Here is a 27,374-nt window from a genome sequence, read left to right as displayed (position 1 = left end):
CCGCCAAACTGAGTCTGCAATCAAAGTATCCTCTGCAATCGGGCCATGAGATTCCGGTTCTAGGATATGGGGTGAGTGCTTGAATCCAGATGGCCATGGAACATTTTCAAGGAGTTTATTTGCACTGTATCATCTTCAATTCCTATATAATCGCTAATGTTACTCTGTACAATAGGTCTATATGATGTACGTCTCATCTCACTATTTCTCTCCTTGACTCTCAGCTGAACCTAGCCAGTCCCCAATCGTCAACGGAGAAGCCTACTCTCGAAGCATTGAAAGCTGGATTCCGCCATGTACGCTTCTGTCCTTCTATCCAACATCCCAATCTAACATTCTGAATCAGGTCGACTCCGCAATCATGTACCGCAACGAAAAAGCATGCGGCAAGGCCATCGGGAACTCTGGACTCGATCGCTCTGAGATCTTCTTCACGACCAAGATCCCCCCTGGGTCTATGGGGTATGAGCGGACTAAGAGGGCTATTGAGGGGAGTCTTCGTGAGGCGGAACAGGAATACTTCGATCTGTACGTCCACGCGTGGTTTTCCCTCCCATATACATACCGACCTCAATATTATACAGCCTACTAACCCAGAAAGAATCCTCATTCACGCACCCTACGGCGGCAAAGAAGCCCGTCTAGGCTCTTGGCGCGCACTGGCCGAGGCCCAAAAAGCAGGCAAGACCAAATCGATCGGCGTCTCCAACTACGGCATCCACCACCTCGAAGAACTAGAATCCTACATCCAATCCGGTGGCGGCGGCCAAATCGATGTCGGCCAGTACGAGCTGCATCCGTGGCTCGACCACTCGGATATCACGGCGTGGCTGCAGCAACGCAATATCGTCGTCGAAGCGTACTCGCCTCTTGCGCATGGGACGCGGTTTGATGAGGATGTGCTGCACCGTATCGGGAAGAAGCATAATAAGTCGCCGGCGCAGGTCCTTATTCGATGGAGTTTGCAGATGGTGAGACTTTTATTCCTAATTATCAGAATATGTGTTGATTGGTGCCTTATCAGGGATTCGTGCCGCTGCCCAAATCGGTGACCGCACAGCGCATCCGGGAGAACGCGGACGTGTTCGATTTCGAGCTGGACGCGCAGGATATGAAGATGTTGGATACGGGGGAGTATTCGCCGACAGACTGGGATCCGACGGTGGATAAGGATTAGTAGGAGAGTAGGCAGATAGATAGAAGAGAGTAGAACACGGTTGGGAGATTTGTCAGGTTCCGCGGGGGATTTCAACTTTCCTTCCTTCTCTCACTCCAACTCCCACTGCAGTAATAAAACGCCACCATGAAGTTGATCCTGTCCACCTCGTAAGACACTTGATCCTCTCGTTTGTCCAGCAACTAACTCCCGCTCGAAGCAATATCATGAAAGGCGGCCGTCCGTCCGTCATCCGCCAGCCACCGACCCAGAAATCCAACATCGAGCTCATCAACTCGTTGCACTCCAACTTCCTTGCCTCGCAACAGCCCGACACGAACGGCGAATCAGATACCAACGGCAGCACCAACGGATCTCATTCCCCATCCTCCACCGCCTGGACCCTCCAGGCCGACGACGCCCTCTACATCCCCGCTCTCGATTTCTCGCAGCCCGGCCTCGCGGAGGAGCGCGACCAGTACGACATTACGGTGAAACTGTTCTATCTACCGGGCATACCTGCGTCAAGACGCTGCGCGCATACAAGGGAGGCGATTGATTTGGTATTGAAGGAACTACATGTGAAATCGATTGATCTGCTCATCGTGTCGTTTCCCGGTATCTTGTTCGATGCCGATGATGACAGCGAGGAAGAGGAGAGCAGTTCCGATAAAGAGGCTGATGACTTTGACAGCATGGTGCAGACATGGCGGGTCCTGGAGTCATTGCAGGAGAAGGGCATGATTGCGCAGCTGGGCGTGGCGGAGTTTGGCAGTGAGCGGCTAACACGGTTCCTGCCTCACACCAAGGTCAAGCCCTCGGTCGACCAGATCAATCTCAAAGACTGCTGCGTGGTGCCCAAGTCCCTGATCCTGTATGCCAAGCAGGAGCACATCCAGCTGTTGACTCATAACGACTGCAATGATATTCTCCCCGTCGGCACCATCCGCGAGCTTCTCGGGCCTGCCGACAAAGGTGCCGGTATTCTGGCCTCTTCGCCAGACGCAAAAGACGGCATCCAGGGCGACGTCGAGCCACAGTGGGTTGTCAAGTACACGGCGGTGGTCAAGGACCGCGGTGTGGTCGAGAACAAGGGATATTTCGCTTTGGCGGATGTCGGCACATGCGTCAAGCCCCGGTCATAGGGGTGTTTCTTTTTCTTTTTCTTGTCTTTTGCTGAGCGCGGCGTTTGTCTGTGGTTTTTGCTTCTTTGAAATACATATCCCAAATGCATTCAGATCAAAATATCCCCATTTATCCAAGCATGCTCCTCTTGCGACCTCTCAGCCGCACATCCTCTAGCCTCTTCAGCGCTGAGGTAGCACCCTTATAGCTCTCCCGGTATCCGTGTAGAAGGGAATCGAACAACGGCTCTGTCTGTGGATGGGTGCTCCCGATTGCGCGTTCCATGACATACAGATCCACAGCGCGGTCCTCGTCCTGGGCACTCTGCGATGCCAGCCCGAAATCAATGAGGACGATCTTCCCCTCCATCGAGACCGAATCATTTGCCTCTGACGCCCCCTCGAATGGCCGTAACATGAGATTGCTCGTCGTCAAATCCCCATGGACAACACCGGCCTTATGCAACGCACCAATCGTCTCCCCCATCCGCCTCATCAGCCCACGCACTCGGTTCTCCTCCGATATCCGCACCGTCTCCTCCATGTGGACTTGGGCCCTCATCCACGCCTCCCACTGCTCCAGCACAACGCGCACAACAGGCCCTTCAATCCACTCCATAAGTAGCCAAGCCCCACCCCACGATGTCTCCTCGCCGCCTTGTCCCTCACAGTCCAGCGCCAGAACAGCAGGCACGCTGACGCCCTCCTTGACGAGTTTCACGAGACATCGCGCTTCTTGCACGATGCGGCTGCGTGTGAGGCGGCGGTCAAGGATTGGATGGCGGTAGGGTTTTGTGGGGCGGATTTTGAGGGCCGCGGGCGTGGATGGATTGAGGGAGGTAGTCTTGTAGAGGTGTGCTTCGGCGCCTTGGGTGAGGAGGGTTGGTGGGGGATTGGTGTTGCTGAAGGGCGCGGGGAGCGGTGGGGGTTTGTATTCGTCAAGGATGGCCATGGTGGTTAAACGAAGAGATTATGGATTGTGAATGGCGCAGATTATAGGAGTGATGGGATCAATGGTTAGTTGTGGATGGAGATGAAGACGGTGAGTGCAGGTCGGAGGGAAATTCTGTGGTGGGGCGGAAGATAAGCGTCGCTAATCATGCTGAGTCTTTGTATACTTGGGCATCTCCTACGAATGCTTCAACACCGAGCAGAAATGACTAAAAATCAAACTGGCTTTTTGTATTCTCTTCACGATAGCCTAGGAGGTAACTAAATGCTCGGTATTAAAAGTCTTCTAACTATCCCGTCTCGAAGAAAATGACATACCATCAAAACAATATCTTCCTGAAACAATAACCTTGCATAGCTGGGAGCAACCCTTGGAATGACTAATTACTAGTTCAAATCCCTAGTTAGTGAACTAATCGACTTGACTCGGTATTTGCATAGCAACACTAGCACGTCCAAATCCCGACCTCGTTGCTTTTTGACGCTGATCATGCATTCTTTCCCACTCAAAAGCACATGGTTACCCAAAGCACCAGTCATTACAAATCCCGAAAGAACAACAGCCCAATAAACTGGACGAATATAAATTACCAGTGTACAAAAGGGATTCTCGACCCTTCCTCGTCAAAAGCTGCACACCGAACTCCACAATGGCGTTGCGGGTGGAGATGATGGTGCGGTGGACCGAAAAGTACCCCAACCTACCCTGCACATCATCCTGGGCCGCGATGGTGTTAGCCACGTCAAATCACTCCCTCTGATATGATCTGCTCGGCCGAGTAGCGAGCCAACTAGTTGTACGCCCGGTGGAATCGTCACTTATCGGACTGACATGGGCTGATACCAGTTGCGCACCCAGTGGCGTGTGCGGTGCTCTGGATGGCGTGCAACCGCGTGCGGGGCCATATATACTGTTGCATTATTCTCCAACAGCAGCATTTAACTTGACCTTCAGTGCATTCACTGAGCATTCACTTCATTATGGCACTAGTGGAAGATCCCCCGGTCCACGATCTATTGAATATTAACGGAATTAAGAGCCCCTTGGGTTTGAATGAAACGCCAGCTGTGGCTGTGCAGAATAATGTGGTCAATAATTCTGCTGCGAATTATTCAACGGCGCAGCCCCAGTTCGAGCTCGAAGAACATCCAATTGATCAAGTGAGACCTATAAAGGTGGGCGTTATCGGTGCCGGTCTTGCTGGTGTTACGGCTGGTGTTATACTGCCGGCGAAACTGCCAGGTCTGGATCTTCGAATCTGGGACAAGAATTCAGACGTGGTATGTTTCTTTTTAAATAGCAGGATTTATAGACAACTATGGCTAACAATCTTTAGGGCGGAACCTGGTACATCCCCATATTGGGTTCAAGAGCTATACTGACTATTCCACAGGTTCGAAAACACATATCCCGGTGTCCGGTGTGATATCCCCGCACATGCCTACCAATCCGGTTTTGCGCCCAATACCCAATGGACCGAAGAGTTTGCCCAAGGACACGAAATTAGAGACTACTGGCAGGGAGTGGCGCGCAAGTTTAATGTTTACCAGTACCTATGCCTTCAACAAAAGGTCCAAAAAGCAGAGTGGCTAGCAGACGAAGGGAAATGGAAGGTCACTATTGAGCATGTAGATGGCTCAAATAAGGTAGAGCTTCTCTACTTGTTATCTTGCAAGATGGCTGACTTTTACGCAAGGTCTACGAAGAGAAATTGGATGTCCTCATCAATGCCATCGGCCATTTCAATGCCTGGAAATTGCCTGACTATGCGGGAATCAACCAATACAAGGGTGCACTGTTCCACTCCTCGAACTGGGACCACACTGTCGACTTGAAAGGCAAACGAGTGGCGCTTATCGGCAACGGCGCCTCTGGCTTGCAGGTTCTTCCCTCAGCCCAGCCAATCGCCAGCCACGTCGACCACTACGCTCGAAATCCCACTTGGATTGCAGACTCATTCGGTGAAACAGCGGGAGTCCGTCGACTGGAGGCCAATCTTTTCACTCCCGCACAGTTGGACTCGTTCAAGGACCCTGAAACGTATCTAGAATACCGCAAGGGGGTTGAAGCCAACTTCTTCCGGCGCTTCGGGTCAATATTCAAAGATACTCCTGAGAACGATGCCGTGAGAAAGAAATGGACCGAGCTGATGCTAAAGCGTATCGCGGAGAAGCCTGAGCTGGGCGACAAGATCATACCTGATTTCCCCCTAACTGTCGTCGTCCAACCCCTGGTCCCGGCTATCTGGAGGCTTTGACCCAAAAGAACGTTGACTATATTCAAACTCGCATCAAGCGGTTTACCGAGACGGGAATTGTTACAGAAGATGGCGTTGAGAGACAAGCAGACATCACTATCTGCGCTACCGGAGCCAACGTCGACCACGCGCCGCCCTTCTCTATTATTGCCGACGGCATTGACCTCAAACAAGCCTGGAAGAAGGATGGTTTGTTCGGGTTTCCTTACACATACATCGGCTTCGCAACACCAGGATTCCCCAACCTCCTCTGGCTCGGCGGACCATTCTCCTCTGGCCACAGTGGCACAGTCCCCAACAACGTCGAAAACCAAGTGACCTACATTGCCAAACTGCTCCGCAAGGTCCGCAGCCAAGGGATCAAGTCCATTATGCCCACTAAGCAAGCCGCAGATGATTTTGTCGAATACTGTGACAAGTTCTACCCGCGCACTGTCTGGTCAGCGAACTGTAGCTCCTGGTATAATGGCGGCCAACCAGGCGGGAGGATCCATGGCCTGTTCCCTGGAAGTGCTACGCATGCAAATATTGTTCGCAGAGATCCGCGCTGGGAGGATTGGGAGTATACATATGTCAACCCCAGTGGGAATCGGTTTGCGTACTTTGGGAATGGTTGGTCGACAAGGGAGTTGACGCCTGGGGCGAATCTGACGCCGCATTTAAAGCTGCCGGAGGAGGTTGATCTGAAATCTTATATGGAGGGGTGGTGGGATATTTAGGTGATAGAATCGGTGTTCAATTGAAGCCGAGAATTGTATATAAAGAAGAGAGGTCCATATCCAAAAGGGTTTCTACATGTTTTTGACCATTGACTGTACCTCGAGCTCTGGTAGTTAGCCACGTCTACTAACAGTAAGCAGTAAGCTATCAAAGGCATTACTGAGACTCACCATCAACGACTATGGATACCTATTAGGTTTTATCTTGCTAGCGATACAGAAGGCATGAAAGAAACGGACGTTAGTGAGTGAGTTGGGTGGGCGCGGCAGGAAAATGGTCATCATCTCTATAACTATAGTCATTTGGCAAAACACTAATTCTCCTTCTGATACTTGGGAATATCCTCTCCTGCTTTCCAAGTGAACTTAGCACCAGCGTGCGACTCAGGCAACCTGTTGAATCCCTTCTGCCCATACATGTTTTCACGCATAGTACCGCCCTTAACGGCATAATCCTCCCAGAAGAGACCCCTCCGTCGCAGCTCAGGCAGTAGCAAATTGATAATCTCATCAAATGTATCGGGCAGAGTAGCATAGCTGAGATTGAACCCATCAATATCGCCAACGCTCACCCACCGCTCCATCTCATCCGCCACGCTCTGCACACTACCAATGATCTTGACGCCATTCCCGCCAAGAACCAGGTACTCGGCAATCGTCCGCTTGTTCCATTTCTTGCCCTCGCCTCCGGGGACCGTGCTGGCCCAGTGGTTCACCATGCTCCGCACGGCGGGCTGCTCCACGAAGCGGAAGTCCTGGTCGTCGGCGTAAGTAGAAAGGTCATAACCCGTCCACCCGCCAAACAGAGCGAGCGCGCCCTCTTCATCGCCGTATTTCTTCAAATCGTCGAACTTCGCCTGCGCCGCTTCGTCGGTCTCCGCAACGATGACCAAGGCGCCCGCAATCACCTTGATATCCTGCGGGTTGCGGCCAAGGTCGGCGGCCTGCTGGCGCACGCTGTCGACAGACGGTCGGACGAGTTCTGGCTTTTGAGCATGCACAAAGACCGCTTCGGCGTGCTTCGCTGCGAATGCCTTGCCCGCGGACGATGTCCCAGCCTGCAGGAGGAAAGGTGTGCGCTGCGGACTCGGCTCACAAAGATGCGGACCAGGGACCTGGAAGTATTTCCCGTTGTGATTGATTTGCCGGACGAGTTTGGGGTCCGCGTATCCCTTCCCAGCAACGTCCGCAGCTCCATTCGAAGAGGCTGGCTGCTTCGTCCAGGTGACTGCATCTTCTCTCCAAGACCCCTCCCACAACTTATATGTAACATGCAAATACTCATCGGCAATGCGATAGCGCTCATCATGCTCGACCTGGGTATTCAGCCCAAAATTCCTTGCCGCCGAATCTAGGTACGAGGTGACGATATTCCATCCAATGCGTCCATTGCTGAGATGATCAACCGTTGAGAACCGTCTCGCCATCGCGTACGGCGCATCATAGGTCGTTGACGCGGTGATTCCAAACGAGATACTCTCCGTCGCGGCTGCCATGGCGGGCACGCTGTACAGAGGGTCGTTGATGGGGAATTGCGCGCCAGCGGGGATGGTTGGGTCTAGGTTTGAGGGCCCCTTGTACACGTCGTAGCCTCCCAAGACGTCGGCGAAAAAAATGGCGTGGAATTTCGCTGCCTCGAGCTTTTGCGCGAGTGCGATCCAGGTCTTGATGTCTTTGTACTGAGCGCCTTGGTCGGATGTGTATCGGAATAAACCTGGGTTCAGGTGGGAGGGAGAATGCATTGCGAAGGCATTGAGGATGAGTTGTTTCTTCTCTGAAGACATGGTAGCTGTTTCTGTCTCTATTTTGTTCTTGAGATTTGTGCAGTTGTATCTCCAAGCTGGTTTGATATTGTAGAGCCGGGACGACAGTCTAATAATTTATCTCATGGAGGGGCTCAATGACGATATTTATCTGTTCCTGCATACAAACCCATACCTGTTTCGACCGAGAAAAGCAAATCCCGTGAGGACCCCGCTGCCTGACGCTGGTTTGGCTATCGCCGCAGGCGAAGCAAAGACGTGAAATTGGAGAGCGATGGCGTCAGCAACAGGAGCGATGGTGTAGCTAGCGTAGGAGGGGCAGGGACGCGGCCAACAATAATGCATGGAGGGGCTGAGGAGGGGTGATATCTACGATAGGAAGCTACAATTGCCGAGCCCGGGTCTACAGAGCTGCATATGTGGTCTTTTATATTGAATCGTCGATGGCGTCGTGGTGGCTACTATGTTCGTCATGAGCAAGTGGAGGTGGTGGGCCATGATCTATTTGCATTATTAAATGCCATGAATTTTTTTTTCCAGTTCACAGGCTGTAGTAGGGATAACTTGCAGACACTTTGTCCTTCCGCTTCGAGAATTTACTACCATGAGTTGAGATGCTCACCTAGCTTAGGGTTTCCGGAGTCACGAACCCAAACTCAAAAGATGACAGCACTTTCTCACCTCAAGTCGATACTATTAAACCATTTACGAGAATAGAAGGAAAATAAACAGGAGTCCACTGAAAACACTCCTCCGCTACTACTTATATCATGAATCCTTCGAAGGAGCTAGATTAGGCGCTATCGGGGTTGGCTCACATATAATTGGTAACGATCTTCCGTACTAAGAGACGATGATTTTCTCAAGGTAGGGGCATTAAGGTGTCTAATAGCTGATATATTCAGCATACGAGGAATTACGAATAGCTATAGTCCTAGTCATTCTAGAAAACACGATACAACCTCTATAGACAGGGATATTTCGGGAAAACTGCGAACGTTTACTAGTACGTCCTGGTAATTAGGGTTTGAGAAACCATCGAAGAGTATAAATGGTGACATTAGTTTCGAGACGTACTGTAACACATTGAGAGACTTTAAAAATTCAGACGTGCAAGCGCATTCAATAAAAACTCGAACGGACCCGGAGAAAGGTGCTTGTACGCTTAAAATCTAGAGATGAATCTGAGTACAAAAAAGGAGAAGACAGGGTTTTCCAAAAGATTATAGACATAAGTTCAGACACGGAAGGGGAAAAAGCGAGCGATCAAGCAAAGAAAGATGTATATCCAGTGATGGTGGTGTGTACAGCACAAGCTGCATGAAAATCAATATGGCGGTCGTCCAATGCCTCCTCCGCTGACGTGTCGTCTGCTGGGACCAATTTGCACTTTGCCCCTTGGAGTCTTGCCGTTTGGTTTTGTCGTTGTCGGATGGTTCCCGTTTGCTAATGGGCTGTCTTCAGGAGATAGGAATCCATCCAAGAGCTTCCTCAGATGCTCTCGACTAACTGAGACGTCTGGGCCGCTAAAGTCGTGGTTACTTAGCAGGTCTGCGAGTCCAGCGTCCGCGCGCATCTCCGATGTCAATACAAGACTGTTGCTGGATCTGGTCTTTTTGCGGTTCAGTGGCGCGATAGGCTCGTGGTTTGCCTTGACGGACGACTGCTGCGAGGGACCCGGGGCGGTAGACGGGCGGTCTACTGAGTCGAGTGATTTCTCCGAGTCGTTAGGGAACATACCCGGGATGTTCAACGAGGTAGGAAGCGGTGGGACGGGCGGGATTTCCGATGCATCGGATTTGGCCACGCTCGGGGCCTGGGGATTATCCGCCGTTGGTGTCGCGTCCCCGGACAGTACAAGTGCTGATGCGCGGGGCGTCTCCATTCCATCATCATCTTCGTCGTCGGGGTTCAGCTCTCCATTCTGCGGCTGGATCGACCCGGCATCCCCGTCCACAGAAACAGTGGAGGGGCCGCTGACCATACTCTCGCTGCCAGAAGAGATGATACTGCTGTTAGAGGTGTCGAGACGTCTTCGCAGGGGACTCCGAGAGGAAGGTTCGTTGCTGATAGAGAGGACACGCCGCAGCTCGTTGAAACGGACGGGAGAACCTCGACTGGAGCTGTAAAGAGGCGAGCTTGTGCCTTCAGGGACACTCATGGGGCGGTTCTTCTGTGACATCGAGCCAGCAGGAGAACCGTTTGTGACTCCGTTGGCCTGGCCGTTGTTGCGCGCGGTCATGGTACCCCCACGAGAACCGCTGACCGATAGTGTCTTGACACTATCTTTCTCCGCGGCTGCCAGAACCGCTTCTCGAGACCAGGAAGACAGCATTTGTTCCTTCACCGGCGAAGGGAGACTGCCCTCTGACGGAGGCTGCGATATAGTATGGTTCAAAACGGGGAAACTGAAGCCTCGTTTCGGTGAAGTTTGCGGGCTCTGCGGGGGGACGAGACAGATTGGCGGTAGGACTTATCGATCTGTTCGACCAGCCCCTCAACGTTGCGGAAGGGAGTCAGAACGGGGGGTTCCGTGTCATCCCCGACAGTTATCTTCTCATCGTTCATAGTGATGGCCTCGAGGCCGCTGGCGGGTAGCTTAATCTTGGAGAACCATTGACCCTTGCGCTCTCGCTCTTCAATCTCGGTGCGAATTTCGGCTCCCACGGCAGAAGACTCCAGATTAAATTTCTCTGACAAAGCTGAAAGATAACCATGCACCAAGCTGCCAATGTTGACACGAGCTGCGGTTGTTTTCAGATCAGCAGACGTGAACAAGTCGTCTTGCAGCTTGAGAACCATAGGAAGTCCAAATTGGACAGCATTAACCCCAAGATTCTCGACCAGAGTTGCCAGAAGGAGATGAAGAAAAAGTATCTCGGAGAGATCAGCAGCTCCTTCGAGGGCGGAATCGTAGATGGCCAGGTGAAGAAGGCGCAGGAAATGGGACTGTGCTGCCAGCGCCACTTTCTCCCTCTGGTTGCCAGGAACGGAGGTGCTGCGCCGATTCGATGACTTGTCCGGGATGTCCGAATCACGCCTTGACGGCTGCTTGATGTACTTGGGCGTATCGACGCGCGCCCTGAGATTATCGTTGTTGGTCTCAAGCTGCAGCCATGACAAGAAAGCATCGGCATAGGCATGCCGGACTTCTCGATCCGAGTCTCGCAAAAGGCCCTGGGTTCCTTCCCACACATGGATGCCCACTGGGTTCCTTGACTCGACACCCGCCGCGGCTGCGAGTGCCCTTTGGTTTGCCACAGTAAGAATGGCCTTGACAGATCGAAGGGCGGTCAGTTTGATAGCAGCACGCGAGAAATATTCGGCATGGGGCAGCTTTTCATTATTGGCCGCACTCGTCTCCGTGTTGTTTTGGTCCTTTGGAGACGCTGCGCCAGATTCGTGGACGGTGGCCAAGGAAGATGGCACATTAGTATCCTGGTCCTCGGAGACGGGTTTAAAGTGCCGGAGGATGGCCCTCATCATGTCGGCCACTTGATCGCCATAGTATATATGCGTAGCGAGATTCCCGATGCACTGCTCTAGAAGGGCAAGCAGTTCTTTCCGTCGAGGAGACATGAACACGGCGCTGGTGTTGTCCTGCTTCTCCTCTGCGCGGTCCGGAGGCGATAGGATGTCCGACGCGTAGTGCATGAGACCGTAAAGAATGTCCATAATACTCAATCCAATCATGTTCACTGGCGACTTCAAGAGCCAGTCAATCACCGACAAAATGGTGAATGAAGATTCCAGAGCATCCTCCTTGGGAGTAGTGTCGTGTAGAATCTCCATCGCTGTGACCAATATCACAAAGCGAACCTGAACTGGACACCAATTTGCGATGAGCTCGATCAAAGTTGTAGCCCAGTTGCCACCTGGTTTGGGGGTGTTGGCCTCTCCATCGTCATCATCATCATCAGGTCGCGGAATATTTTTGTTCGAGATGAAACGCAGAATTATCGATGCGGCGATGCGGATCTGGCCGCGGTTACTGCCTGAAACGATGATTTGTTCCAGACAGCGCAGTGCCAACAGCCTCGTATCCATCTCTGCATGCCGGTCTGCATCGGCTGTGGACTGTCCTGCCAGTGTAGCATCGCCCTCCGCTGCATCAACGGTTCGGACTGTGGCGACGCTCAGCCGACGACGCCGGAGCCCCTCGCGCTCAGGCTTTTCAGAATCTCGGAGCTTAATTTGGAGATTGACCAAGATATTTTCCTCTCCCGAGTACAGATTCTCCAAAATGACCGGCAGAATAAGCCTGAGCGAAGTGCCCCCATCCGCCGCCAGACCGTCTGAACCAACCACGCCCTTGATCGCGCGCAATCCTGCAGTTCTCCATCGAATCGCCACTGGTGGGCTCATCTGGGTGCGCGACACCGTCGGGGAAGACGGATCGGCGAAGCCTGCATATGTTCGCACCACCTCGCGATACTGATGCACGAGACCCTGCTCCACGGCGATAGCGGCCATATCCTGGTGACGGCAAAAAGTCTCGAAGGTCACAATCGAGTCCTCCACCATTGTGATATCATTTGATCGCAGGACCGTCTCGATGACGGTGAGGACGGACCGGGCGTAGATGGGCAGATCGCGGGGGACTTTCTCGATGAGCGCGGTCATGATCTGGAGGGCTACCTGGACGTTTCTGGTTGATAGTTAGCCACTGGACCAGATCTGGATCAGGGTCATGGATACTCACCCCAGCCTGCGTCTCCAGACATCCCGGGCCACCCTCTTCTCGAGGAACGCGCCGACCTTGGTCAACTTGCTGCGGCGCGTGCTGGCATAGTACAGCAGATACGACAGTTCACTCGGGTTCGGGCGCACCTCCGACACGCCTTTCTGGTACCGGGGATAACACTTGAGGGTCAAGACCTGGTGCTTTGGCCGGCACGACTGGCGGACGGTCTCCATTGGAAGAATGTGAGAGGTGCAAGGACGCCAGCGACCGCACGAGTGTGTGTGGGTGTATGATATTCAACGAATTTCGAGATGTTTATAGTAGCAAGGCCATGGGCAATAGGGGGTGGGGGTGGTCAATGACAGTAGCTTTGGGTCAGGGCCGTTGGGCAGTTTGACGGGAACGGGGGCGATGAGGTCGTTGCGGTGGATCAGCAGGGGGGTGGGGCCGTCCACCGTTTGTCGCAGGCAGAAAGAGGTTGAAATTAGGAGGGAGAGAGTGAAGAAGGAAGGGAAAGAAAGGGAGGGAGGATGGAAGAGAAAGAAAGAGAGAAAGAAAGAAAGAAAAAGAGACGGATGCAGAAAGGAGGAAAAAAAGGTTTGGGCGGTTCGGCGGGCTTGGGGCGTAGACACGAGGACGATCACCACAAGTTGTCTTGAACTATGGTGATATTTCTCCCAATACAATAAGAATGCAGTAAGAATGACTAGGACTACGGTGATTCCGTCTAGCTTGAGCAATTGCATACTGTGTGTCTGCCATTTGCGATCATTGTTGTTATACCAGTGACTGACATCCCCGGCGCTTGGTCCTCTCTGCCTTTCCAAGGAACCTGTCGAACCTGTCGAACCCCCCCGCAATCCCTGCGCCAATTCCGTTAAAATGATATCTGTGCGCGCTCGGCTGTTGGGTCGTGGGTGTTTCTATAGCTGCGGGATCGACGCGGCTGATCGGAGGAGACAATACCTCGGTCGCACATGATGTAGACGGGCCCCTCCGTCGGATCTTGTCTGGTGGGGAGAAAGCTCTCCGGGAAACAACATCCCGTATCGTGCTGTTTGTCGGTGTGGGAAAATGATCGTTCGGCTGGGAGACACTGCCAGGTCCCCCTGTGTGTCGAAGCCAATAAGAGTTCATGATGCCGACTTCCACCGGCGGCTGTCACGTCTTCGACCCATTGGGCCCTTCCTGTGTCTCTTGCTGTCCCTCCACCGTTTCCGCGGGCGCACCAGGGACGCCCACCCCAGCGAGACTCTCAATGACCTGAGGCAGGATGATATCGCGACGAAAAGCGTCCTCTTGCAGCAGACGCAGCGCCCGTAGCGTGGGACCGGGGTGTGTCAGGAACTGCGCATATTGCGGCGTCTTCCAGTAGTTGTAGAGGTAGGCCAGGTACGCGGCGAAGGCCTGGGCGTCTGGCGACGAGGAGGAGTCGGAGTCGTTCTCGTCGGATTGCGAGATGCCCAGCAAGTTTGGGTAGGTGACCGCGAGATGCGACAGGTAGTAAGGGTTGGCGAGAGAGGAGACGAATTCGAGCTCGAGGGTGAAGCGAGGATTGGTCAGGGTGGGCGGCGGAGGTTGTGTCGCTGGCTCCATGGTGAAGGCTGAAGGAGAGGTGAAGCAGAAAGAGAATTGGTGGTGTTGCAGAGGCAAGTCTGGCGGAGCTGGGGCGGGACAGGTTTCTTCCCTCCCCGATCCCCTTCACCCACTGTTCGAGTACGTACCTGGCACCAGTAGATACGTGTAGAGTATTCGATTGCGTTTAGGCCGAAATTGCCGATGTCGATATCAACGTAGCTTTAAGCTATCCTCCTTGCTGCAGTAAGGAATGGTTTGTGAGCAGTCGGATATATATCTATGGGGTCAATGTAAACAAACCAAGAGCCCATAGGACAGACAGTAGAACAAACAAAGCTCTACATTGAAAATAGTCCACTTACCTGGGCTTACGACATCAAATTGGAACAACCTCGCGTTCGATGCAAGGGTAGGCGGGCCACAATTGAAAAACGCGTTGTTGAGGATGCCGACATAGCCGATGCAGTGCCTCGACTCTAAAGTTTCTGTCGGCTAGCCTAGAGCTGGACAATGTCTTGCTGATGTGTAAATGTTCTCGCTGTATTATCAAGGATCTTTGCCGAAGTCACGGTCTAGCCAAAGTAGTACAGGGTATGGTGGCACATCCCGAACACCTGCGGAATAACCGGACGAATCGGACCCAGAGACGGTCTCTCTATGTCCGCGCCGCTGTAACATCGTCTCGAGAATTCGGGTTATGATTCGGGAGGACTATCATAAGGTGAACTTCATAGTCGGTGCTGATCATGATCGACACCGTCTATGTCCTAAGCGGAGTCCTCAACCGCCGCTTTTTGCCCTGACAATTCGCACCGCAGACGAATTGAACCTCCCATAAGCCCAAGGCTCCTCAGAAAGCCCATAGCTAAGAGTTTTAGCATTCTCTTGGCAGATTTGGGCGTCTGAAAGGGAGTTTCTATTTATAGCAAAAGCATCTGTAACCACATCATCACCCACAAACACCTGGTTATTAGATCCACCAACACATCTATGTAATAGCCCACCACAGTCTTTCGCGAAGACGATGATCTCTTGCTGACATGCTCTCCTGCAGCTAGAGCAGAGCTACAGTAGAGCTACAGCAAGGCTACAGCAGCCAGGAACCGTCGGTCATCTCACAATGGACCTGATCGATGGACACGAGCATTTGAGCTTGGCCTGTTGAGACCTCCTTAGGAACCTGACCAACAGCCCAACCACCACTGGATTGCGAATGATGAAAGGCATACAGGGCAAGGACAGACATTCTAGGGATCGCCAAGCCAGGCCACGCAAGTCCCATCGTACCTACAGTGACGCAGGAGGTAGGGTCTTCCAAGGGCCGTGCGTTGGCCCTCGATGTTTCTTCGCGGTGTGGCCAGGACTATGTATCCATACTGCTTGCTACATTCCAAACAGGCATGACATCAAGGCTATGAATCAAGAATGCGAACGTCATTCCGGGAGTTGTACAGGCTAGGGCAAGGTCTGCCGAAAAGGGGCAAGTTCACTTAGTGGAGCCTCGGCGATCGGGAGGAAGCCCCTGGATTGTGAAGTGACACTCTAATCGAGTCTGGGGGAGGTTCTGCAGTGAATAGGTACCCTAAGAAATAATCATGTAGAAGGAATAATAATAATGTCCTTGAGCAATAGTCCCTAGGGCCTATGTACCCTACATCGAAGGTGCAGTCGTGTGCCCTTTCCCTTCCTCTGGCCGCTGATCACTTGGCTTCTTTACGTACGCCTAAACCACCCCCTCCTTCTCTTCTCTTCTCTTCTTTCTTTCTCTCTGCTCTTTCTTCCCTTTCGCACACCTTCACTCTCTTTATTATTCTGCCTTCTGCCCAGACTTCTTTCAACCATTTCCCCCCGAGGTAGTACTGCCTCCATCCCCGCTTCCTCCAACCAACAGGTTCCGACCGTCGCTGTTTCATCGCCTTGTTCTTGTCCGCTTGCGTCCCTCCCCCCAGCCAACCACACGCCCTCGGGCCACGCGCACACCTCCCCGTCATTTCACGCTCTGCTGCGAGATGAATGCTCCGCCAGTGCTTGGCCATCCGGCCGGCGTGTCACTGGCTCCGCCAGGTGCGTAATGCGGTCCCTGGTACCCCCGCTTTGTCCTTTCCCCCTAGGTGAAAATGAGTGTTCCTGGTTTTAAAACCGCACACACACACGCGTTGTAGAGTTTGTGAATCTCTACTCTCAAAACTGTGGCTGACTCGCTGTGTCTGCCTCCAGAGCGTCAAGGATCCCCTCAATCACCCGTCAATCTGGGGTCCAACAACCCATTCCGCAACCGCGCCCTGTCGCCGTCGGTTAGCTCTGCGACGTCCAATACTCGTCCAGAGCGGCCTAGGTCGACGAACCCTTTCCTTGACGAAACGGAGACTTTGTCGCCGCAGTCGGCCCCTGGTCTCTCCTCTGAAACCATGTTCTCCCCCGTCGAGAAGACCAACATGACGGGAAACACTCGGGAGCTTTTTGTACGTTCTCGTAGCTGCAGGGCCTATCATCATACGCTGACTTTCATCGCAGGAGAACCTGTCACTGAAGGAGACGATCCCCGCCAGCGCAGCCGCATCTGCGACCACCGCACCTCAACAGAATGGCACTCGGCCAGCGCCTGCTGCGCCGCAACCCACTCCACGGCGGCCGTCAGCACGCAGACCACCGCCACGGGATCGTCCGAGTGGACACGCTGCAGACCCGCGATCGAAGGATCCCCTGGACATATTCGCCGATCCTCCTACCCTGTCCAAGTCGGCGACTACTGGCCCCGGCCGCGGAGAGAGACCGAGGCGACCCCGGCGAAACTCAGAGTCATCTGTGATGGAGCGAGCATCGCAGCTCTTTGATGATGATGATGAGAAACGACGACGTGAAAGGCGCCATCGTGAGCGCGACGCTCGTCATCGAGACGGCAAGCAGCGGTCCTCTCGCAAAAATCGCCGTCTGGATATCATCGACAAACTGGATGTGACTGGCATCTACGGAACTGGAAGTGAGTTGATTTGATCACCAGGAAACGTAAACTCCGCTGACTTTGTGTCTCTTTAGTGTTTCACCACGACGGTCCATTTGATGCATGCAACCCGCATCGCAATCGCAAGGGCGCGCGCACTGCCCCGATGCAGGCCTTTCCGAAGGATTCTAGAAACATGGCCCTGGGCGGTGCAGGCCCGAACAACTCCAATATCGACTTGAACCTTTTCCATGGTAGCACCCCAGAGGGGTACAACGATTTCGCCAGGGGCGCTGTTACAGCGCCTCCACCCCGTCGCACCAACGAGCCGATCACCTTCGACCCGACTACTAATCTGGACCCTATTCATGGATCGGAGAGCATGGGCTTGGGCACGAGCACGTTCCTGGATGGAGCGCCGGCCAGCCGCTCGGCCATTGCCCGCCGCCAAAGTGAAAATGAGAACCAGATTGTTCAAAACGGCGGTCTTCAGCGCAAGAAGAGTCTGGCCCAGCGCATCCGCGGACGCACTACGGGCGCTGTGGGTCGCGTCGCCTCCCCGACTGACCCTACCTTTGCTGCACAGGCGCCTGGATCGAGCCATTCTACCGCTTCCAGGAATAATGAGAGGAACCCATACTTCCAGGACCACGACGAGGCGGGGGACAAGACGAGGGTTCATGAACTCGAAGTCTCGGGCGGGCGTGTCCGATCCTCGAGCAGCCCAAAGCAGTCGACAGGCCTGGAGCGCAAGTCCACGAACGACCGCTCAAACACTGGGGGCGATGAGTCGAAACTGAACCCCGGCGGCGGCTTCCTGAACCGAATGAAGAGTCTGCGCAAGCCACGCCCCGAGCGGCGCACCAGCGAGTAGACAGACCCTTGTCCCTATTTCTGGTTTTCCTTGTCATGATTTTCCTACGTGTAATACCCAGCACCGTGAGAGGGCCGCAAGTGCTCACGGCACATTTCCATGGCGTCTGAATATTGAATGGAGTAGATCGGTTGCTCTTTCCTATTCTTTTTTTCTTCTTCTTTTCAGGTACGAAAAATGGGGGGCTAGCTACATGCAGCTGCCGTAGTTTCCTGAGGCCACGATTTGTTACTCTTCTTGTATGTCTCTTGTGCACTCTAGCAAAACACTGTATCCTTAAACCCACCTCATGTTGGTGTCCTTGTCTTATTCGTGCGTCTATGTTTGGTACCTGGGATGATTCTATTTTACCTCCTTAAAACAGGTTTCGTTTCATTCACTTCGATCACGCGTCAGCCCCTGTGGCTGGAGAGAAAGACCTATAGTGTAGACTCGGGCCTCAGAATACCCGACTTCATAGATACGCACTGGCCGTCCCTCCGCCTTGCTCAGAAATAGCTCTATATGGTTCTCAGCCGCCAGCCCTGTCAGCAGTCCCGAAGTCGAGAAAATGCTACGCGCTGAGCATATAAAACTCCGAGATATAATATCTCACGACTGTATTCCAACACCCCCTTAGTCCCATAAATACCCAATCCTCCATTCAAGAGCCTCGGGGCAATGTCGTCTCAAACGGAAGGGCGGTTTGAGCTCCCTTTTTCCCTCCATTTCCCGCGGCTGTGGTTTGGACTCGCGCCTGGGAGAAACGCTGCTGCGCCAGGCCCAATTTTGGGTGGTGCTTGTATAGTAGTATAGTATATCATTTTAGAGATTTTGCCTCTGGCAGAATTGGATATAAAGCAGAGGGACGCGTTCCTGCTTTTTTATTTCCTATTCTTCATCATCATCATCTTCATTATTCTCATCGTCATGTTCATCCTTGAAATCGTTTTTGTCGTCATTGTTGTTCTTCTTATGTGTCTGGTCTGCCTCTAGGCTCTCCGTCTTTGCTACACACTCCTTCAGAAAGTCCTTTTGTCCACTCGGGCTCAGCTATTCTACCGACATCCCTCAGAGCCTTTCATTACGGACAACTTTCTTTGAACAAATCTACAAACACACAACCCATCAAAACAGCAACAGCAACAGAAAAAGAGAAAAAAGAAAGAAAGAAACCTACACAATAATCAGAATGGGAAAAGACAGATACAAAGTCTTCCTGGTGCAATTCAAGATCGCCGAAGACAAATGGGAATCAATCCTCTTCGTCCAAGTAGACAGCGCAACAGGAAATGGCTTTTGTCATCCCCTTCTCCCCCACATGGCGGGCACCAAGCTACCGGAGCCTCAAGGATACCCAAAGTATGGCAAGGCGGAGCACCCGAGACTGATAGGCTATACCGACAAGACGACATACCCTGATGAGTGGAATGACGTGCTGGGACCGGGCCAGTTTCAGAAGACTTATCGTATCGGGAAGCCTCGGTTGCATATGAACACGCTAAGAGATATTGGGTATTCGACTCAGTGGACATTGGACACCGCCATTCCGCGTCTTCTGAACAAGAATTTGCTCAAGGAGTGTTTGCTTATTTGAGATGGAATGGTGGCGAAGGGAAGAAGGATGAGGAAAGGGGGCGGATTCGGTGATTTGGGGTGATGTTATGGAACATGGGTTACGGTACTGAGAGATGCTGCTATGATTGGGGTTGGATGCGATGGCACAGGGTACTGGGATGGTTGGTACATAGCGTTGATTTTACTTAGATAGTTATAGATAGTTCAGATAGTTTACTAGAATACATGATCTATATCCTCGAACTATTACCATCGAGGAGTATGAACATCCACAGAGTAGTATGTCACCTTTAAAGAAACCGCAAATTACCTTTCCAGGAAGTTGCAGAGGAACATATTACTATTTGAGCGGGGATGCATTCACGGTCTTCATGATGTTGATAATAGAAAGGATATTTTCATTGCCATATTCATAAACTTGGGTACCCAATAACCAGAGACTCTGAAGGAACGCCGTAACAAGGAACATGCCGATAAGATGGTATTAGACGCAAGACATAAAGCAACCAAATTAATCCCGCACTTGGCTGCTATTCCACGCCGTTCTTGAAGATGCAACGCCTGCGCGGCGCTTGGATTGCGGCTTGGGTCTGGAGAGAGTGTACCTAAGAACAACGAAGTCAGTATTTGGGAGTGATTCAAAAACGGAGAGATGTACTTGGCAAATGTCCGTGAGAGAGCCCTCTTCGCGCTGACTTTCTGGCTGTCGATGAAGGAGTCAACCGTCACGGCTATGGCGCGGTCGATGTCTTGAGCGGAACAATACTCAGATAGACGCATCTTGCAGAAAGACTCGGCGATACGCATGATTGCTTCAAGGTGACGGACCTGCAGAACGAAAGTCAGCGGTTGCATTTCCATGAGTAGGTGTAGGGTAGGAGCCAACTTACGGTGATAGGGTAGGCGCCCGTGGCCAGAGACTCGCGCCGCATATCCGCGAACAGACGGGCAACCTTGTCCTGGTCGATCTGGTACAGTTTCGGATGGCAGTGCTCCCGAGCGTAGAGAATGTACTTTCGCAGAAGCTCTTGGGGTATTTCGCCCTCCTTCTCCTCGTCTATCTTGGCCTGCTCTGCTGCGCGTTTGGCAGCCTCCTCCGGTGTTGGGGGGAGACGGTTGCCGTCTTTGTCAATGCGATAGCCCTCAGTGTCAACGCGGTTGCCGTCTGTGTCGACGAGATTGCCATCATTGTCCTTGAGCGGGCGGACTGGGTTGGCGCGATGATGGGACTCGACCACGAAATTGGCCAGGCGCTCGTCCTCGCTCGGCTCAACGAGATCACGCACCACACAGAGGATATCGAAACGAGACAGGATGGGTTCCGTAAGGTCGACGTTGTCGGAGAAAGTTGTTGCGCTGTTGTAGCGGCCGTTTCGAGGGTTAGCGGCAGCCACGACAGCACACCGCGCCTGCAGAGTTGTGACGATGCCTGCTTTGGAGATGGAAATGGTTTGCTGTTCCATGGCTTCGTGGATCGAAGTTCGATCCTGGTCGTTCATCTTGTCAAACTCGTCAATCAGACAAGTGCCGCGGTCAGCCAACACAAGCGCACCACCTTCCAGTGTCCACTCGCTGGTAAGAGGGTCGCGGCGGACGCTGGCCGTCAGACCGACGGCACTGGCACCCTGACCCGTCGCAAACACAGCTCGGTGTGCCGTCTTCTCCACGTACTTGAGCACCTGGGACTTGGCCGTACCGGGGTCACCCAGCAACAGGACATTGATATCACCACGGATTGACATCTTGCCCTGAGCCTGTTTGCTAACACCCCCAAACAGTGACAGTGCCACGGCAGTCTTGACATCCAGATGACCATAGATACTAGGCGCCATGGACCGAATGATCTTGTCCACAATATCAGGGTCGCGAGACAAGGCCCGAATCTCGCGCTCATCCTCTTCGGTCAGATTGAACCCGGCCAACTGGTCGTGCGACTTCACCACATGGTTGGCTTCAATGATTGTGGCAAACACAGGGAATCCGTTCTTGTTGTTCAGCTGTGCATCGAAGCTGTTGCGGTAAATGCCAGTAATCTCGATTTCGTCCCCAGGCTTGGCCGAGTCGATCAGATCCGCAAGAAGGACGACTTCGCGCTGTCGTGGCAGTCGACCAGCTGGAACTGAGCCAGGCGACTCCTGGAGGGTCAATCTCTGGTAGTTGCGGTACACTGTCTTCTCGGAGTTGACCGTGAAGGGACCCCGGCCCTGGCAATTCTGACAGAAGGAAATCTTGACTTCCGTGCTAGCTTCTTGCTGGAAAGGACCCAGCGTAATGCCACACTTTTGGCAAAGGAACATCACGTATTTCAGCTGGGGGAATACTCCTGTTCGTCGGGTGACCACGCCGTTGACACGAACCAAGCAGTTCAGGTGTGATTGACGCAGCTGGCGCAGAGTGTAGGTGATGGGGACATCAGTGATGCGGACGTGGATCTCGTTGTGGATGTCGTGGTACTGCGGGTAGTGGAAGAGAGTGACATCCAGCGCGACTTGGTCGAACACCTTCAGCACTTCAGTGGGTTCGTTGGCGAGGAAGTACGAGAGCGCGGCCTTGGTCTCGCTCAGGTGGGCGTAGGAGACCTCCAAGGAAGCCGAGTTAATTTCACCGAGCGTCTTGATCCGGTTACCGTATACTGATTGACCGGTGGGATCGATGAATTCGGTCAGGAAGGCCTTGAATTCGCGGTAGATGGAGCGAAGGACCTGGGGCTGGGTGACCCAGTCTGTGATATTGGCCGCTTTCACGTCTGCCAATTCTTCGAGAGACAGCTCCTCCATGCCTTCGTCCGCCATATCCATGTCATCACCGTCCTCGTCATAGTGGTGTCTCCGACGACGGGGCTGGCGAGACAGATCCATCTCCATGTCATCGTCATCCTGCAAGAACGCGGCGGGCATACGGCGTCGACGGGCCAGTTCGCGATCGCGCTTGTTCAGTCGAGCATCTAACTGGCGACGGGTCGCAGCATCGAGTTCTTGATAATCCTCCTCGTCGTCAATGTACTCTGCGTTCTGGTAGTGCTCTTCCTCGCCCGCCCGGTAGTCGCGCTCGAAGTTGTCTCCGAACAGGTCGATACCATCCTCATCTTCAGCCAACTCGTCAATGTCATCAATGTCTTGCACCAGCTCTGTCTCCTCCTCATCCTCCTCGTCGTCGCCCATGTCGAAAGGGATGGGGGGAGGGGAAGAGCCCAGTGCGGCGGCTGCTCTCACGGTCAGTGTGGTCACCTAGAAGACAGGGGGTCAACAACATACGGCTTGATGGAGGGAGCGCCGCCGGCGAGGACATGTCATCTGGCTCTCTCGATCTCTTCCGAGTGTTCGCTCTCGGACCGCGGTTGGCGGCCGAGTCGCTGGGTTGGAGGGGACTGGAGAGAGGTTAGATCAGGGCGAGCAATCTTAGGAAACCGATACTGACTCCATTGTGTGTGTTTCAAAACCAAACCCAGAATGTAGTGGTGAGTTGGGTTGAGTTGGAATGTGTGCAACAGAAAAAAGAAGCAGAAGAGAAGGGAGACCAGGGAGAGACACGTCGACGACGCGAGTGGTGGAGTGGGTCAAGTCGCGTGTCGACGCGTTGGACAAAACCTCTTAAAGATGCAAACTACCAAAACACTTCTTGACTTGCGCCGTGAGCCGATTCCGTTTGACTGGAGCATATCGACACTTTCCGGTAAGTAACTAATTGGTCGCTTGTCCTTTATTTCCACTATTCTGTCTAATTTCTCCGGCCTTTCTATCTGGCTGTCCGTCCAGTTGATGAGTGGTGAGTTAGGGCTAGAGCTGGAAGGCCAGTGGCCCGTGCACTTCGCCATCAGCGAGGGATGCTCCGACCTGCACCTGCCGTTCCTCTCCTCTGAACTCTTTGGCTGCGCTGCATCGCTGAATTGACATCATGGATGGACCTACCCAGGCTGGAGATCTCCGCAAAAGCGATCACGCTCGTCGTGAGAGCCTGAGCTCCCAAGACTCGCAGACGGCGAAGCAGTATGCGCTCCCATTGCCACGCGTGTTCTCGCGGCTTCTGACGTGTTACCCAGGTTCATCGAGTCCCAGATGCGACTGGAGGCCGATGCGCGTGAAATACTCCCCTATGTAAGCGTGTTCGTTCATCACAAACTGATTCCCATCGCTGACGATGCTCATACACAATAGTCCTTCGACTCATGCACCTACGCCCTCGGCCCTCTGCGCCAGAGCCTCTTCGCGTGCCAGACCTGCAACCCGCCTCCGGAGAACCCCGACGATGCGTACACCCCTGCCGCCGTCTGCTACTCCTGCTCCATCGCCTGCCACGGCGAACACACCTTGGTGGAGCTGTTCAACAAGCGCAACTTTGTCTGCGACTGCGGAACGACGCGCCTGCCTTCAACCTCTCCGTGTACACTCCGGGATGATCCCAAGACCGGGAGGAAAGGTGCCCGCTCACAAGAGCCAGCAGCGAGCAACACGTACAATCACAACTTCCGGAACCGATTCTGTGGCTGTGGTGAGAAGTATGATCCTCAACAGGAGAAAGGCACCATGTTCCAATGTATGGGGCTAGGCACGGTTGAAACTGGGGGATGCGGCGAGGACTGGTGGCATCCAGAATGCCTCATCGGCTTGTCGCGGGATTGGCATAAGGCTGAGGATGGAGATGAAACACCTCTTCCACCTCACTTCCCGGCTGAGGATGATTTCGACCAGTTCCTCTGCTTCAAATGCATTGACTCGAACCCTTGGCTTAAGAAGTACGCGGGAACGCCGGGCTTCCTGCCTCCGGTGTTCAAGGAGGGTGGATTGAAGAAGACCACGGAGGCCAATGTCACCCCTGCAGACAATACATCTCCCGCAGAGCCAGCGGAGGGGACGAATACCAAGAAGCGCAAGGCAGAGGATGACGAGCCTACGGAGGAAGAACCCACTGCGAAGCGGACCAAGGATGACCAGCAGTCCTCCACACTCACCAGCATCCAAGAAGAGTCAGGCAAACAGGAAAAGCCCCCTCCCCCTAAACATACTCTCCTTCCATCCTCGGCACCTACCTCCTCATTCTCTCTCTTCCTCCAAGACAACTTCTACGAGAAACTCTGCCGCTGCGCAGATTGCTTCCCAAATCTTGCACCCCACCCCCAACTCCGCGAGGAAGAAGAAACCTACGAGCCACCGCTCTCCGACGACGGCGAGGCAAATGGTCCGGGAAGTACGGGGACGGGCAGCCTTCTCGAACGCGGCGAAGCCGCACTAAGCAACGTCGACCGCGTGCGCGCTATCGAAGGCGCAATGGTATATAACCACCTACGTGATAAGGTGAAGGAATTCTTGAAGCCGTTTGCGGAGAGCGGGCAGGCCGTAAGTGCGGATGATATCAAGGGATATTTTGAGAAGTTGCGTGGTGATGAGCAGGGGATTCAGGATGCGGCTGGTCAGGTGGAGGCTCTTGGTGGTGGCGATGATCAGGATGGTGCAGATGGGGATACTCGGCGGGAGCAGAATGGTAAGTCTTGTCTTTGAGTATCTCCCTTGCGAGCTGTGTGGTTGACCTGACTCTTAGGGTACTGAATATGTCTTTTCTTGTTTTTGGTTGGGAACATGGGATATGGGTGGGTATGCATGGAGGTTTGTCAATAGGTAATGGCCATGGAAATAGGAACTACATAGGCGTCTAACGAGGACGAACCATCATTCTTTTCATCTGATTGATCTATATAACTCACGTGTGGTTGTCGACACAGCATGCTATCTGATGTGCTCCGTAATATGTCCATTGAAGAAACGCGAAAAACCCCAACGCCAGTACAAACCCCGAAAGCCCCGCGTACCCATGCGCCGTGCCAATAATGAATGCAAATATACTTATTTTTGTGAATAAGATTCCTATTAGCCAACCCCCCTTAGTCTCGGGCGAAAAGTCGCATGGCCAGAAGTAACCAATTTGTGTTGCACGTTCGGGGTTAAGGAGGACTTTGTGAATATGCCCATCAGACGCTAGACCTCTTCCCGGTAATAGGGGGTCATCGACGTCGCAGCAGCCGGTCGGGTAAGAGTAAAGACTCCAATGATTCACTCATTCACTCCTTGAGCCGTTTCGACGCCCTCCCGATCAACGAGTCATCCGGCAGTCCACTCCGCTTCGTACCGGGGAGACTACCCGTGCGAATATCATTGTCGTCCTGCGTAACCCGGCGATGGGGGTACTTGCCCTCGACGCCATCGAAACAGTTTGCACTGATGGGTCCGCCATCCGCGAAATAGGGGTGCTCGAGTGCTTCTTGAGCGGTGATCCGCTTTGTCGGATCGTATTCCAACATGCGGGACAGCAGATCGAACCCGTCTGTACCCGGAGTTCCAGTGCTCGAGCTGGCAGAGTACCCGCCATTCTTCATGCAGCTCTGGAACCAGCCCTCGAGATTGGAGCCGCGATGGAAATGGGCTGGTTGGCGGTGGAGCACCAGGGACTGGAGCTGTGAATACTCGGGCATCGAGACGAGGCCCGGCCAGGTCTCGTTGCGTGGAAGGCCGAGAATCTCGACGATCTTCATCATCTGGTTCCGTTGGAATGGGACGGTCTTCTTGCTGTCCATTTTTGCCTCCTCGCCTTTGAAGATTGGGCGGAGGGAGAGGAGCTCGGCGAAAATGCAGCCAACGGCCCACATGTCGACTGCTGGGGTGTAGTGTCGACTGCCTAGCAGCAGCTCGGGTGCACGGTACCATATTGTGACGACGACCTTGTCACCAGAGAAGAGAGAGTTGAGGGGCTTGTAGAATAGTCGCGCGAGACCCAGATCGCCGATCCGGATGGCTCCGCCCGAGGTGACGAGGATGTTGGCCGGTTTTAGATCGCGATGGAGGACCCAGTTTGTATGGAGGTATAGCAGGCCATTCAATAGCTGGAAAAGAATCGACCGGACCATGACTGCTGGGATAGCGTGCCTTTGAGGTTGTGTGTGGTGATGGATGATTTGTAGCAAGTCGTGCTCGGTATACTCGAACACCATGAAGATGCATTTGTCCTCCAAGATGATTTCCTCCAGTTGTACGACGTTTGCATGTGATAATTCGGTGCATAGAGCCATTTCGCGGATGGCAGACTGCGACAGGCCGGTGTACTGGATTGACTCGCCCTCTTTGTCCGGCTTGAATCTGCGGAAGCAAATGGTTAGACGGGTTCAAAGGGTGCCGGCAAAGACCATACTTTTTTATCGCAAACTCCCCCTTCTGCCCATTTTTCCCGACGGCCTTATACACCCGGCCATAGGTTCCGCTGCTGATGAACCCGACGATGTGATACCGGTCTCGTACGCGTACTTTGCTGGTATAGCCCCCTCCTGCGGATCTCCTGGAATCGATGGCCTCTATGACGGAAAAAGTCAGCCCATGCACCGGCAACGAAGTGAAAATCAAGCAATGGGAAGCAACACAAAGATGAGAGAATCGACGTCCTTCCAGACCGCATGCGCACGTATTTCTCGAGCATAAAACAACCGCAAGGGCAAAAATTACCACGAGAATAGAATCCACCGACAGAATTCAGGAACGGAAAGCCCCTTCCAAACATATTGGAAGAGATACAGAGAGAGGTCACGATCAAGGACACCGGCAGAATTCCCTGCTCTTTTCTTTTGTCTTCCCTTCCCCTCCCCAGGTCAAGCAGAATGAAGAGGAATATTCATGGAACAACGAATTACCATCGACAGTGGCCTGCAAGCTTCTCTTGAGCGATTGCGCGGGCGGCCGTGATCGAGCAGAGAGGGAGCCGGAAGAGGGCGGGTTGGTCAGGCTCATTTG

The 27,374-nt window shown here is 53.3% G+C and overlaps 13 protein-coding genes across 13 annotated transcripts; 7 read left to right on the top strand and 6 right to left on the bottom strand.

Annotated features, from left to right (window-relative positions):
• Nucleotides 1-361: 361 nt before the first annotated feature.
• N7474_003722 (aldo/keto reductase family protein) lies at nt 362-1,177 on the top strand (the record flags this gene model as incomplete). Its single annotated transcript, XM_057195137.1, has 3 exons — nt 362-540; nt 602-971; nt 1,025-1,177. 3 exons carry the CDS (start codon nt 362-364, stop codon nt 1,175-1,177), a joined length of 702 nt encoding a protein of 233 aa, XP_057052533.1.
• A 206-nt stretch (nt 1,178-1,383) lies between these two features.
• On the top strand, nt 1,384-2,301 carry N7474_003721 (putative gamma-cysteine synthetase regulatory subunit; the record flags this gene model as incomplete). The annotated part of the gene is made up of 1 exon (XM_057195136.1): nt 1,384-2,301. The coding sequence occupies one exon, from the start codon at nt 1,384-1,386 to the stop codon at nt 2,299-2,301; it is 918 nt and encodes a 305-aa protein (XP_057052532.1).
• A 109-nt stretch (nt 2,302-2,410) lies between these two features.
• Nucleotides 2,411-3,232, bottom strand: bud32 (serine/threonine protein kinase BUD32; the record flags this gene model as incomplete). Its single annotated transcript, XM_057195135.1, has 1 exon — nt 2,411-3,232. The coding sequence occupies one exon, from the start codon at nt 3,230-3,232 to the stop codon at nt 2,411-2,413; it is 822 nt and encodes a 273-aa protein (XP_057052531.1).
• Nucleotides 3,225-3,997, top strand: N7474_003719 (uncharacterized protein; the record flags this gene model as incomplete). The annotated part of the gene is made up of 2 exons (XM_057195134.1): nt 3,225-3,259; nt 3,826-3,997. The coding sequence occupies 2 exons, from the start codon at nt 3,225-3,227 to the stop codon at nt 3,995-3,997; spliced, it is 207 nt and encodes a 68-aa protein (XP_057052530.1).
• Nucleotides 3,998-4,212: 215 nt separating this feature from the next.
• Nucleotides 4,213-6,208, top strand: N7474_003718 (flavin-containing monooxygenase; the record flags this gene model as incomplete). The annotated part of the gene is made up of 5 exons (XM_057195133.1): nt 4,213-4,512; nt 4,569-4,579; nt 4,626-4,878; nt 4,929-5,453; nt 5,498-6,208. 5 exons carry the CDS (start codon nt 4,213-4,215, stop codon nt 6,206-6,208), a joined length of 1,800 nt encoding a protein of 599 aa, XP_057052529.1.
• A 314-nt stretch (nt 6,209-6,522) lies between these two features.
• On the bottom strand, nt 6,523-7,992 carry N7474_003717 (LLM class flavin-dependent oxidoreductase; the record flags this gene model as incomplete). Its single annotated transcript, XM_057195132.1, has 1 exon — nt 6,523-7,992. One exon carries the CDS (start codon nt 7,990-7,992, stop codon nt 6,523-6,525), a length of 1,470 nt encoding a protein of 489 aa, XP_057052528.1.
• A 1,306-nt stretch (nt 7,993-9,298) lies between these two features.
• Nucleotides 9,299-12,888, bottom strand: N7474_003716 (uncharacterized protein; the record flags this gene model as incomplete). Its single annotated transcript, XM_057195131.1, is given in 3 exon segments — nt 9,299-10,411; nt 10,429-12,619; nt 12,674-12,888. 3 exon segments carry the CDS (start codon nt 12,886-12,888, stop codon nt 9,299-9,301), a joined length of 3,519 nt encoding a protein of 1,172 aa, XP_057052527.1.
• Nucleotides 12,889-13,816: 928 nt separating this feature from the next.
• N7474_003715 (mediator of RNA polymerase II transcription subunit 31) lies at nt 13,817-14,251 on the bottom strand (the record flags this gene model as incomplete). Its single annotated transcript, XM_057195130.1, has 1 exon — nt 13,817-14,251. The coding sequence occupies one exon, from the start codon at nt 14,249-14,251 to the stop codon at nt 13,817-13,819; it is 435 nt and encodes a 144-aa protein (XP_057052526.1).
• A 1,991-nt stretch (nt 14,252-16,242) lies between these two features.
• Nucleotides 16,243-18,048, top strand: N7474_003714 (Pal1 family protein; the record flags this gene model as incomplete). Its single annotated transcript, XM_057195129.1, has 4 exons — nt 16,243-16,297; nt 16,451-16,695; nt 16,748-17,213; nt 17,270-18,048. The coding sequence occupies 4 exons, from the start codon at nt 16,243-16,245 to the stop codon at nt 18,046-18,048; spliced, it is 1,545 nt and encodes a 514-aa protein (XP_057052525.1).
• Nucleotides 18,049-19,219: 1,171 nt separating this feature from the next.
• N7474_003713 (uncharacterized protein) lies at nt 19,220-19,624 on the top strand (the record flags this gene model as incomplete). Its single annotated transcript, XM_057195128.1, has 1 exon — nt 19,220-19,624. The coding sequence occupies one exon, from the start codon at nt 19,220-19,222 to the stop codon at nt 19,622-19,624; it is 405 nt and encodes a 134-aa protein (XP_057052524.1).
• A 492-nt stretch (nt 19,625-20,116) lies between these two features.
• On the bottom strand, nt 20,117-23,027 carry N7474_003712 (MCM DNA helicase complex subunit MCM2; the record flags this gene model as incomplete). The annotated part of the gene is made up of 5 exons (XM_057195127.1): nt 20,117-20,210; nt 20,264-20,433; nt 20,496-22,807; nt 22,860-22,972; nt 23,023-23,027. The coding sequence occupies 5 exons, from the start codon at nt 23,025-23,027 to the stop codon at nt 20,117-20,119; spliced, it is 2,694 nt and encodes an 897-aa protein (XP_057052523.1).
• Nucleotides 23,028-23,499: 472 nt separating this feature from the next.
• N7474_003711 (putative metaphase-anaphase transition protein (Mlo2)) lies at nt 23,500-25,148 on the top strand (the record flags this gene model as incomplete). The annotated part of the gene is made up of 4 exons (XM_057195126.1): nt 23,500-23,591; nt 23,645-23,699; nt 23,760-25,083; nt 25,141-25,148. 4 exons carry the CDS (start codon nt 23,500-23,502, stop codon nt 25,146-25,148), a joined length of 1,479 nt encoding a protein of 492 aa, XP_057052522.1.
• Nucleotides 25,149-25,657: 509 nt separating this feature from the next.
• On the bottom strand, nt 25,658-27,371 carry ssn3 (cyclin-dependent serine/threonine protein kinase SSN3; the record flags this gene model as incomplete). Its single annotated transcript, XM_057195125.1, has 3 exons — nt 25,658-26,729; nt 26,782-26,941; nt 27,275-27,371. The coding sequence occupies 3 exons, from the start codon at nt 27,369-27,371 to the stop codon at nt 25,658-25,660; spliced, it is 1,329 nt and encodes a 442-aa protein (XP_057052521.1).
• Nucleotides 27,372-27,374: the final 3 nt, after the last annotated feature.

The sequence above is a fragment of the Penicillium riverlandense genome (genome assembly GCF_028828495.1).
Source record: "Penicillium riverlandense strain IBT 135883 chromosome Unknown utg000003l_segment0_segment0, whole genome shotgun sequence".
NCBI lineage: Eukaryota > Fungi > Ascomycota > Eurotiomycetes > Eurotiales > Aspergillaceae > Penicillium > Penicillium riverlandense.
Note: the sequence above shows the minus strand (reverse complement) of the source record. Positions and strands in the feature narration are given on the sequence as shown.